The sequence below is a fragment of the Poecilia formosa genome, unplaced genomic scaffold (genome assembly GCF_000485575.1).
Source record: "Poecilia formosa unplaced genomic scaffold, Poecilia_formosa-5.1.2 Scaffold339, whole genome shotgun sequence".
Classification (NCBI taxonomy): domain Eukaryota; kingdom Metazoa; phylum Chordata; class Actinopteri; order Cyprinodontiformes; family Poeciliidae; genus Poecilia; species Poecilia formosa.
In genome coordinates this window covers 639611-652487 of record NW_006800278.1, presented here as the reverse complement: position 1 = coordinate 652487, position 12877 = coordinate 639611, and the positions used below count along the sequence as shown (strand labels likewise).

General features: G+C 45.5%; 1 protein-coding gene across 2 annotated transcripts; it reads left to right on the top strand.

The window, feature by feature from the left end:
• The first annotated feature begins 1186 nt into the window (after positions 1 to 1186).
• On the top strand, positions 1187 to 10067 carry LOC103153091 (proline-rich transmembrane protein 2). 2 transcript variants are annotated; one of them, XM_007573877.2, is made up of 5 exons: positions 1187 to 1776; positions 4122 to 4380; positions 5667 to 5956; positions 6080 to 6212; positions 6320 to 10067. In XM_007573877.2, exons 1-5 carry the CDS (start codon positions 1444 to 1446, stop codon positions 6334 to 6336), a joined length of 1032 nt encoding a protein of 343 aa, XP_007573939.2. In that variant the 5' UTR covers positions 1187 to 1443; the 3' UTR covers positions 6337 to 10067. The 2 variants fall into 2 exon arrangements, with proteins under 2 accessions (XP_007573939.2, XP_016517170.1); XM_016661684.1 differs by having other exon boundaries at positions 1692 to 1790.
• The last annotated feature ends 2810 nt before the right edge of the window (positions 10068 to 12877 follow it).

Below are 12877 nucleotides of genomic sequence, written 5' to 3'. Positions count from 1 at the left end.
CTTCTCGGTAACTTTGATTCCACCAAATAAAAATTTATGTTTTCATCACCAAAACCTTTCTATGAACCTTTAAATTAAAATAAATTCATTTAAACTTTCTTAAGTTTGTCCTGTCATCAAAACTTCCCCATATAAGTTAGAAGATTTACTTATAAATGAATTGTATTAAAAGATATGAAACACTTTTACATTACAAATTTAAAACATTAAATGAAGGCAGAACTACGACAAAAATATATTAATGTCGGAGTTTGTTCTTATTAAACAAAAATAAAATAAAATTTGTTTCCCAAAAAGTTGGTATATAAAAAATGGTTCTGGTTAAATGGACTGAACTTATATGGCGCTTTTCCAGTCACTTTGTTCACTCGAAGCGCTTCACATTCACCCATTCATAAGAACCCAGAGGAAACTGACGGTGGCAAGACGGTCCGCTATCCGCACAGCCACAGTCGCCCTGGTTCTGGTTCCGGTTCTGGTTCTGTGATAATCCAGAGATAATTCAGTAACGGATTTCAGCTCTGCTCTAACCAGCATTAGTTTCTTTCTCTTACTGGTTTCTCCTCATTGCTGGAATAAATCTCTCATGTTGGGTCCAAATATCTCTTATTTGACAGCAGATTCCGGTAAAATGCGTTAGTTAAATCTGCTGTGAATGTGTCCGGATAAACTAAACTAGTTCTATAAATAGTGAATAAAACATGAACAAATGTGTTTTCTGTTTTCCGTGCTTCAGTTCCCTCAGTGGCCGCTGGGTGGCGGTGAACGTTTACTAAAACTGCAGACAAACCACGATCAACACTTCCTGTAGAATACCAAAATAAGAGCCCAGGCTGATCAGAGCTCAGAAAGTCAAACTGCTTTATGGTAAGATTAGAATCTCAACCCGTCCCGGTTCGGTCTCGGTTCTCCAGGCCTTTAATGGATCCAGACAAACTGTGTGAAGTTGGGTCGGGGTTCTGAGAGTCCAAACCGACCCGGAGGTTCCGGATGGAGAAAAACAAACTTGGGTCACCAGAACTTCACTGCCTGGCTATTTGTTCGGAAGTCTATGGTTCTGTCGAGTTTGGTCTGAACCGGTTTGGTCCGGTCCGGTACAACACTGGTCTCCAGTGCGTTTCCCTGGGACCTCAAGTCGAGCCGACAGAGGGCAGAACTTGGAGGGAATAAAATAATTTGTGGCTTTAAAAATTTAAAACAACAATCTGAAAAGTGTGGTGTGCTTTATTGGGTCAGAACTCTGGAGCACCTACTCTCACTGACAGGAGGGATGGAACATCAGCTTTGACTAGGCCATTCTGCTGACCGGCCCATAACCTCCACCAGTCTCAGGTGGACACAAACTGGACTCAGAGACATGGAGGAAATGAGGGACAGTGGACAGGATGAAGACTCTAAAAAACAGGGACCTCACAGGCTTTTATTTTGAAAGGTCTTTCCGTCATGTATTTGTGTACACTTGATATTCAGAAAACAGAAGAAAGCAGCTACTGTACACACTCTCTCTCTCACACACACACACACACACACACACACACACACACACTCCCCCCTGCAGTGTTGGAGCTGCTGCAGATTCTCTGCATCGTCAGAAACCAGAGAGGAGCTGAGATCCTCCGTCTGCTGCTTTTCTCCACATTTACTTCAGTTTCCAGACCCGCTGCTGGAACCGAACCTGTCGGAACCACCCGGACTCACCCGAACCTGCCGGACCCACTGGACCCCCTGCAGAGACACAATGAGCCTCACCCTGCTGCTGGCTGTGGAGTGAACCAGGTGAGCCTCCAGAGGTGAGAGAACCTGCTTCTGGTCCCGGTTCTGGTCCCGGTTCTGCTGGTTCTGGGTGGGCGTGTCACGCCTTTGTCTCAGCCTGCGGCTCTCGGCGGCTGAACGCCTGGAAGGTTCTGACTCTTATCAAATATTGGCCCGGAGCTCAGCTGCTCTCCTCCGGCTGGTTCCGTTCAGGTCGAACTGGACCTCAGCTGCTCGGTTCTGGACGGGTTCTAGAACGTGCTGCAAGCGGCCGGCGGTCTGACGCCGGTCCACTTGGTCCTGCTGGAACCAGCAGATCCATCCGCCGATGAATTTATTCAGACTCGCTTTATGTTTGATTTGAAATGGCGCCTTATTATATTTATAATTATATTTATAATTATATTTATAATATTTTATTCATTCCGTTCAAAGAACAAAATCAATGCAACAATTTTGACTCACTAAAAAATATTGTATTTATTTTCAAATTTGAATGAAATGTTTGAGAATATAAAATTAAACTGAAGATTTTTCCTGCTGAAAAATGATTTAAAGAATTTAATGAACACAAACAGGATTGAGGTGTAAACAGCTTGAACTGGTTTCTGTCTGCAGATTTTAGGGCAGCAGCCCAGGGCGCCAACTTTTAGGGGTGCCCAAAGTTTTTCTTTTCTTTTTTTATGAATTTTTCATAAACACTTCAGGAAGTTGGGGCTGCACAGTGGCGCAGTTGGTAGAGATGTTGCCTTGCAGCAAGAAGGCTTTGGGTTCGATTCCCAGCCCTGGCCCCCCCACATGGAGCCCCCAGGCTCCCTGGCCTCCCCCCACAGTCCAAAAACATGGTTGTGTGTCCTGTGTTGCCTGGCGACCCGTCCAGGTGACCCCACCCCCCAACCCTGAATGTTGGCTGGAGAGGCAGCAGCCCCTCCTGACCCACCAGGTGCTAGAAAATGGATGGATGGACTTCAGGAAGTTATGCTGATTTTTTGCTAGCATCTCCTTGCTAATGGAAAGAGAAACCTGCTAATGGATTTGGACCGGGCCAGGTCAGCAGAGGTCCGACTCAAACCAGAACTATTCACACCCAGAACCGGTCCAGTTCTAACTCCCAACTCGACCACAGGGGTAACCTTTGACCACTGCTGATTGATCCAGACCAAACGGAACCGGTTCTCTGACCAGAGGTCAGAGGTCAGTTCTGTTTGTCTCCCCCGGTTCTGATAAATCCGAGGCGTTAATCCTCGGTCCGAAGCTAAACAGAACCAGCAGGTTAATTGCTGTGGGAGTCGATGGTTCCGGTACCAACCGGGCCACCGGCAGGCCGCTGGTCTTTCTGGACTGCTGAGTCTCAGGATGGAAAATCCTAAAATCATTAAAGGTTCATAAAAATCAAATCCTCAGATTTACAACCAAACACTGTAAACACAACGTTTTAATTCATGTCATAAAACTCATGATTACATTTTTTAATCATGATGTGGTTTGTCAGACGCCTCTCCCCCCTCCCCCACTGATTGCTGTGAGATCAGCAGAGTCTTCCTCGGGATGAAGACGTGCCTGTAAAATTACACTGTCAAAAATTAACAGCAATAATTTTGGTTATTTATTCAAAGAGAAAAAACATTTTTTTTCTCTTTGCAAAGCCACATTTTCACCATGTTTTCTGTTTATTTTCAAATAAATCTTAAACTAAATATTTAGTAATTTGCAAATTCCAGTGCATGCCGGTCCGATACCAGTGCATGCCGGTCCGATACCAGTGCATGCCGGTCCGAGTCCAGTGCATGCCGGTCCGATACCAGTGCATGCCGGTCCGATACCAGTGCATGCCGGTCTGAGTCCAGTGCATGCCGGTCCGATTCCAGTCCCTATACTGGTCAGAATAACACTCCAACACACTAAGACTGCCCCCTAGTGGTCACATTATTACCATCTGAGTTAATCTGGGAGTAAATTATGGGTAAATTTCAGAATAAAGGAGCGAACTGTATGTCATTCAGAGATTGGGGTTATTCTGATTCAGTGTCAGCGGTGAACATGTTCAACTCGGCACAGATCAGCAGAACAGCTCCGGCCTGGTGAGCCGCTGATGTCAGGATATTTTTCTCAACATCCTGTTTTGCTGTAATTTACTTCTGCCTCCATTTTTCAGTCTATAATTCATGTTGTTGCTATGAAACGTAATTTCTGCTTTCTCTACAAATGGCAGCACTGACTAAAAGAAATAAATCTGTTTCACTCATCTCCTGTTTTCTGTTCAGCCTGGTGCTGATGGAGGTCCATAAAATCCATCAGTTCTATTCCAAAGCTTTACATTTGTTAGTTTTCCAGGGATGACCACTGACTTCTTCTTCAATCCTTTCCAGAACGATTTCTGCCTTCAGCTCCTCCTCACCAGAGACCACTTGACCAGTCCGATGGCCACCAGTCCCAGTGGCGCCCCAGAAACCTGCATGGCGGCCCGGCAGCAGCCGGAGGAGCCAACGAGCTCACAGCCAGACGGAGAGGCCGCCCCTCAGCCCGCCGCTGAAGAGCAGCAAACATCAGACGCTCCAGAGGGCCGATCAATAGAAAGAGAGAAATCAGTCGACCACCTGACAGTAATCAGTGAGATCACAGAGACCAGTAAGTTCATTTCTCCTCATAAGCTGCTGGTGAAAATAAAACCTGAGACGCTTTGCCGGGTTTATCAGTCAGACATCTGAGAGATGAGACTGGCTGCTAACTGGCTAATCACTTAAAGGCCACATAGATCAACTCTTACTGTTCAAAGCTATGCTACGAAACTATGAAAATGAAACATGTAAACAATTTTTCTAGATATATTTGGGGGCTTGTCCGGGAGTTTTAGAACTTTTAGGCTCTTATATACTTTTTGAGTTGGTGAAAATCAGAGGCGTTGCCACAACACCATTTGTTTTGTAAGGTGCCTTCAGATAATGTTTTTTGTGAAATAAAAAATGACACTTCACCTGCGAATTGTAAATCTCTTTCAAGTAGGAAAGAGTCCAGCTAACAGGACAAGGAAAAAATAATCGTGGGAAAACTAGGAGTCACATTTTGTTATTTTCACAGACTAAAGATTATACAGGTTTAGTCCAGACACTGCTGCAGTTTTTAACTAAAGATGTGCTAATAATATATTTAAAAACTGGTCTAGTTTAGCCCTGATCAGATCCTAGCTTTAGCATCGCTAGCAGCTAAGGGATAGCCATCCCTTTCTCTCATTGCTAATTCTTTTAACATAAAATGTTGCCACATAAATGAGTTTAAAGTGTAAGGAGCATCGGTCAACCCGAGGAGACATCTTTGTCCAACAGTCAACATAGAAAGACAAACCAGCTGTTTCCTTTTTTATTTCAAAATAAGAGCCTCAAGCTTGTTTACCACATGCTGACGAAAGCAGCATTTTTCACATTCACCGCCATAAAAATAAGTTTCTTTAGTTTGTTTCCTTTTTGTAGATGCAAATAAACGTTCATGTTGCCATGGAAATGATCATTGAGTATGAAAGTTACGGCTTTATTCTGATTCTATCCTCTCCGTTCAGTCCTGTTATAACAAATAATGAAGTGCAATAATCATCTGAGCTTGTTACCATCAGACAATAGTCATGAATATCACCGCTGTTATTGGTCACCCAATATGTTTGTTTACATTAGCATCAGTAAAACGATCTGTTAATAAAGAGGCTTATAGAGTCTTTCTCTGCAAAACAGCTACAAAACGCTCAGGTCTTCCTAAACAGTCGCCAGCCTGAGTCGGCTGCTCGGTCAGCTCAATTTTTACACAAAGTATTGGAAGAGGTTGAAGTGGTGAGATGAGCCTCTCAGGCTTGTTTTTCTGTGTATTAAGGATTTGTTCACCCTGCCGAGTCTCTGAGAGTCCTGCACTGGTCTGTCGCCCTCCAGGTAACGGCGTCGCTCCTGTCATGGCTGAAACGTCCCCCACAGTGTCCTCTGTGTCGCCCAAGTTTCACGCTAAGCCAGGCAGCCACATTAATGGCCGGCCTCGCTTGGGCAGCCGGTCCGGCTCGTTGGTGGCGGGCTCACCGAGGCCCTCGCTCACACGCCAGCCCAGTGCCATCACAGAGGTCACTGGGGACGGATCGAAACCCAGGGACTACCTGATCCTGGCCATCCTGTCCTGCTTCTGCCCCTTGGTGCCCATCAACATCGTAGCCCTCACTTTCTCCGTGATGGTAAGACTTTTCCCAAAGGAAGGGCTGATGAATCCCAGGATTCATGGAAGAACAGCCAAACATGCTTTGCAGACAGTTGGTCAAACTGGTTCTCCTGTGAACCTGGTTCATGTTTCCCTCCAGTCTCGGAACAGTCTGCAGCAGGGCAACGTGGACGGCGCCCGCCGTTTGGGTCGCAACGCCTTGGTGCTGTCCGTCGTCTCCATTTTAGGGGGAATCGCTATCATCGCTGCAGCCGTCGCCTTCAACTGGGGACGTAAGTATGGAACCTCACCTTCACACAGTCAGCCTCCTTTCTGCCCAGAACGCAACCCAAACTCCATCTGGGCGCGTCAGTGTCAGCTCTTCTGTTCGGTTTTGCAGGGATTTTAAAATCCTGATGACATCTTCAGGACCAGATCCAGACCAACGCAGCACTGTCTAGTCTCTGAAGCACTATTGTTCCCATCCACCTTCACCAGATGGAAAAACTATCGTACTTCTGTTCCAGCTTGTGGTTTTATTTCTGCACGATGATGAGCATGACCTGCCTGACGCTCTACCTCCAACACAACCAGCCAATTCTGTCCCAACGCTGACCGACGGATCCCTCTGTGGTTCCAGCTTCGCTCCCGATCCAACGCTCTTCTCTCCCACCACCCTGGAATCAGACGTTTGTCTCTGTGGAAGACGGATTATTGGTGTTGAAACAAACTGCTGGATCTCATGTTCTGATGCCAAAATGGTCTAAGCTGTTGTAAAACTGAGAGTTGCTGCTGCTATGAAACTTTGAACTGGGGATGGATCAAGACTTTTACTGTGAAGGCAGGAAAGAAACGGACAACAAACTTTTGTCCGTTTGTTGACAAACGGACAAAAGTTTTTCCACCTTTCTCTGACCCAAACATCAGGTTTCCTTCAGCCACTGCGTCCAGAACCGACTCATGATTCTGTTCTGGACTTCCATCGGTTTCATTATCAGAGTCCATGTTAAATCAGAAGCACCTCTAAGTTTACAGCCAGTCAGAGGAAATCAAAACTTCCCCATAAAATCAGCTGAATTTAAGACTTCAGTGAGCTTCTTGTCACTGGAGTTCAGAGGTCCTGACATCTGGACTCGGCCTTCAGGCTCCCTCAAGCTTCATCAAACCTGAACATTCGACGCACAGCCTGCAGCTGCAGCTCGTTCATAGTCACACACACCTGAGGAAAACCCTCCCGCTTCAGTCAACCTCATGAGGTCATGATGAAGTACGTGGGATCCTTCAGCGAGGAGGAGCTGCTGCTCCAGGCGGCTCCTCTAGGACCACCAGGAAGACCAGGTGTCCACGGTCCGTCCTCCAGGGCCCGGCGTCCTGCACCTGTGAGCCTTTCCCTGGTCCAACACACCTGGATGGTTCATCAGCAGAACCTCTGCAGAACTTTGTCATGCCAGGATGTTGAACCGGGGACAGAAGTAAAACATGCAGGAAACCGGACCAGCAGGACCGGCTCTGCTGTGGAGGAGAGGAAGAGGAAGGTTCTTCATCAGTAATCAGAAACGTTCAGCTGGATTGAAGCTGGAAAGTTTGACTGATTCCTGCGAAAGCAGCAGATGTCAGATGGTGAAGCTGAGAAAACCCGAGAAGGCCTGGTGTCCTGACGTCGGACCTCAGGTTCACTCCAGTCTGACCGGTGAAGGTCGACCTCTGAAACCGATCCCGGGTCAGCCCCTCAGCCATTCTTAATGATCCTGTCTGACCGCAGCGTCTCCGCTTACTGGACCTGAACCGATGACTCGGATCACATTATTCCCCGTCATTCCCGGGACTTCTATTCATCTGGGAGCTTAGGTTACGTTTACTCGGCATCTCCGGCTCTCTGGGCCTTTCTGAGGGGGATCAGAGTGGATCGGGTTCTGCTCCCAGAGTTGAGCTTCATCTCAGAAACTCTGAGCCGTTTCCTCTTCCTGCAGGAACTCAAGGCTAACTGGAGTTTCAGGCCCAGATGAGTCAGAACCAGCTCAGTCCGAACCCTTCCTTTATGGTTTTCATTTACATTTGCATCACAATTTAGTAAAACAATTCTATAAAATTTAAAGTTTCTATTTGATCAGCTCCAACTCCCCAATAAAAAGTTTAACGTTTATTCTACAGCCGCCAGAGAAAAATGAACCGTTTCCAACTCCAGTTCCACTTTATGAGGATTTTAATCCAAATAATTGCTATAAATCAAAACCAGTAAAAATTGAACAAAGCATAGAAATTGGCAGGTAGAGCTGGTAATTTAGAGTTTCTGGACCTGAAGCAGGAAGTTCATATCAGTGGTGGCAACACTTATGCTAATGTGCTAATAGCACAGCTAAGTGTTTGTTTAGCACTTTAGCGGTTTTCTAGATTTGAACAGACTGACACGCTGTAGCTGCGCTAATGTTCATGATTCGTGTTTTAGGATTAGCGCTACAAACATTTTAGCTAGCGTTGGTGACCAGTAGGCGGGACGGATCCCAGGAACGGTGGACTGAGCTCAGCCTGACGTCTGGGTCCTTTCAGGCTCATCTCCAGTTTTTCTCCCATTCTGCTCCCAGCTGTTAGCGCTTCCTCTGAAATGTTCTGATGATGCTGCAGCCCTGCAGGGCTTCTGGTGCCAAACTCTGTCTGTTCATGTAATAATTCTGCATGATCACTACTGTGAATTATTCTTGCACACCAACGTTGCCATGTTGCTAATGGACTCCTGTTTGGACTAAGCCCAGATGAACTTTGCTGTAACAGAACCAGAATCTCGTATCACCTGTGCATGTTTACCGTATTACTGAATGCTTTACATTGAACTGTAGCTTCACTCAGCAGCAGAGCCGCCTGAGAAACTGTAAGTACCGGCGGTGTCCTGCTGGCTGAGCTCAGGTTGTTCTGTTCAACATGAAATCGGCTTCTGGTTACTTTGCTCCTTCTCAGCTTCTTGATTTGTGCAACAGAAACCTGCAGGTTTGGTCTGCTAGAACCAAATGAAAGGCTTTTACTTTCCATGAGTTTCCTGTCTCAATGGGCACTATGGTTATCTGAGTGGTACCACCGGTACCACCAGTACCACACCGCTGAGTGGAAACCAGGTGGCAGCGAGGAGCTCAGGAGGCAGATGGTCCGTTACTGTTTGGGTGGAACAAGAGGAAACAAAGTGGTGAAGGAACAAAGTAACCTGGACCGCCAGAACCTTATGCTGGTCCGATCTGAAGATGATCAGAACCATCACGTCCCCAGTCACCTTGTTCACGGCTCGGCTCGACCCGCTCCGGCTCTGATTGTAGCATGCCTCTTTACTAACCACATTATGCAAGTGAAACGTCGAACGTGCAGCTTCCCTCGGTGTGAACGCTCTGGGTTTGTTTGGAACCTGACTGTTGAAACTCTTTGCTGCTTGTATGCTAACATTATGCTAACATTATGCTAACATTATGCTAACATTGTGACTGTAACAGGAACACCTCCCATCTGCTGGCACAAGACGTGTAAATAGAGAAACTGTTGGAGTTTTTATTTGAACAGAAAAGTTTTTTCATCAGATGTTTTTATTTCTGGGGAATGAAAAGTCCAGACGAAGCTTTTAGGAACCAAGAGTTGGATTTCTCTGTAACTTTTTAGCTAGCCTGCTGTCTGTCAGTTATCATTTGGTAGGATCTCAAAACAGTTTGGCCTTGAACTAGGCCATTACTAATTAGCTTTTGCTGTAAGTGTTGGTGCTAATTGGCCCTGGCTCTGATTGGTTGGTAACTTGCCCAGAGTCTAACCGGTTAGTCCTGGTTCTGGAACCAGATGGATATGAAGCGACAGGCTGAGGAGCTGCAGGTCAGTGAAACTAAAAGTTGTTTCCTTACTGAACTAAAGGTCCAAACCTGCTGCTGGACTTTTCATTTCTGTTGATTGATGCTGAATCGATTCTATCTGGTTTAGTTGAATCTGTATTTTAATATTTCTATCCGTTTTGTATTTAATCTCTTGTTTCCTGTTCAGCTTTCGGTTCCAGCATGAAGCTTCACCACTGATGCCGTCTGAGTCTCTGCATGCCTTAAACTAACGGATGAATGAGTGAATGATGCTGACGTCTTCACTCTGATGACATTTCAGGAGAATAAATCCTTCAGCCTCGTTCATCAGAAACAGAATCATTTTTTCACGTCTTTTCTATCAGCTCAGATTATTCAGCTTCTTATGAGTTTATTAATTAATGTCCAATAATGACGGAGAAATCTGTAGAAAATAACATGAAACAAGAAGCTGCTTGACCTCAATCTGATTGGATGTTGGTGGTTTCAACCGTCCAATCAGAGGACAGCTGGTCACCACATGGGAACAAAAGGACCAGAGAAATTATTTGTTTCTGGATATGAACCTATAAAATTCATACCAGATGTTAAGAAACTGGGAGGAATGTGGGAAGGAGGCGGAGCTTAAGGCTGACTCCAGTCCGTCTGCCTAGTCAAAGTCCGGTTTGGTTGGTGAGGTGTGAATGCTAAGCTAACTCTGGTCCTCCAAACCTCCGTCTGGGTTCAGTTGAAGTGAACTCTGGTTCGGTTTGAATGTGAACGTCCAGCGGACCAGAGACTCCAAAAGCAGGAAGTGGACTACACCGCAGGGCATTCTGGGTAAATACAACCAAAGCCAATGTGCTAGCCTAGCGCTAGCATTGAAATGGCTTGTGGTGTTTAACCAACACAACCAAAAGATTATTCATTACAACATAAACGTACAGAACAGTTTAAAACCTTTAATGTTTTCTGAATAAACGTTTTAAATCGGCTTCATCTGTCCTGATCAAAACCTCGGCTCTTCACTTCAGTTTATAGGTTTTGGTACAAACTATTTTCTCCAAACGTTGGAGATTCTCCGGTTTTCACCAAATGAACCGAGTCAGCGAAGAACCGCAGGGTCTGAACGGAGATCGGGTTCAGTTTATTTTAGTCTCATGAAACATCAAGAGACACAGGAAGACATCAGGCCTCACATCTCGATTCTGGGGCGAGAGAGCCTGTTGTCATGGCAACCGTTGGCAAGGGAGGAAGAGGAGGAGGAAGGAGTCAGGCGAGGGAGGGAGGGGGAGCCAGAAACACGATGAACACATGAATAATTAACAAGAGCTTCTTCATCCTCACTTCATTTATTCATAGAGATGGTAAAATCTGAATCATTTCAACTTAAAAAGCATAAAGTCACCAGGAGGAACCAGGTCCAGAACCAGAACCAGAACCAGGACCAGGACCAGGTCCAACAGAACCAGAACCAGAACCAGGTCCAACAGAACCAGAACCAGAACCAGGACCAGGTCCAACAGAACCAGGAGTATTTCAGATCCACATCTATTTCAATGTTTAGATCCAAACTCAGTATTTCTCCAGATTTAGAGCCAATTATTCAGTGACCTTCGTAAAACACTTTGAAGTTTAAATAACTCGGATCGTTTCTTATCCACTGTAGAAAAGCATCATGCAGTCCAGCATGGACACAGGAAGTGATGCTGAACCAAAACACTCAGAACTTCTGGTGGCGCCGAGTCAGGAAGAGGCGGAGCTACGCTGCAGCACAGCCGCTCAGCTGGAAGCTTGGTGGTCAGTTTTCCTGCAGTCCTTGAAGTAGGCATGGAGAGCCTCGGCTGCTGCACAGAGGAACCGCTGTTCACCTGAATTTTCGGAACCAGGAGTCCGAACCAGAGAGGCTGAGGTTCTGGAAGAAGCAGAGTTGGAATCGAACCGCCCGTCCGGTTCTGATGATGGGACGGGTTAGCCTGGGGCTAACAGCTCATTTAGACTTTTAGGGAATAAATTCATCAGTTCAGGCAGAAATATAAAAAAGATTCAGCAGAAAAACAGAAAATGACAGAAATGATTAAAGGAATCAGAATGATTCATATTATAATCAATCAATCAATCAATCTTGTTTATTTAGACAGAATCATGGTCCATAAACAGAACAAGAACAATAAAAATAACAAAATAAAACATATATAATAAAATAATCACTGCCATATAAACTAAAGCGCCAGTGAAGAACCTCACTGAGCTTTGAACAGGATTCAGTCTGATGCCGTTTGCAGAGTCTCTACATCTGGTCATAATGTTTTGAAGCTCAGCAGTACATTGGCATTCAAACATCTGACTGGCTCTACTCCATCCTACGCAGCATCCTCATGCCATCATTATAAGGACCTGCAGTTTGTTCATACTGCTTTTCCTGTAACGCCGCCACAGGCGGGCTGTGTACACAGTACGCTTTAAAACGTGCAGCTTTGACAGATGCTGAGCACATGGAGAACCTCCACAGGGGAATATCAGCTGGTACACATGGAGTACAACGCTGCCTGTAAACGTCTGTCATCAGACAGGTCAGTGGTGATGTGATGTCCCAAATGTCTGACCTCATCAGTGACCTGGACGATGCTGCCAGTCAGGGTGAAGTCAGGAAAAGATCATTTAGTGTCTTCTTTGCTCTTGACAATCATGATGTTGCTCTTTTTTGGATTGTATTTAATGTCATGTTGTAACCCCTAACAGTTGCTGCAGACCAGCATATATGGACAGAACATCACAGGATGGTCAGCGTAGATCAGGTGGTTGATGGTTCGATTACCAACCTGACAGCCAGTCCTACATTGATTCAGCAGTTTAGATAAATCCTCCATATGCAGGTTAAAAAGGCGACAAAATGCTGCCTGGCCACACACCATTACCCACATAAAAAAGATAAATCTAAACTATAAACATTTTCCTCTGAAAATTAATTCCATATTTTCCAAATCCCTGCACACCTTCAGCTGAAATTTAACAAAATAATCCAGGTAGATTTTGATATTTCGTCAATAAACGTTTTAAAGTTCCGTTTCAAACAGAACCAACATCATCCTCCTCCCATCCTGGAGCCGCAGCGCCACCTGCTGGTCTGGCCGGTCATCCGGCTACCGTCCAATGAAAAT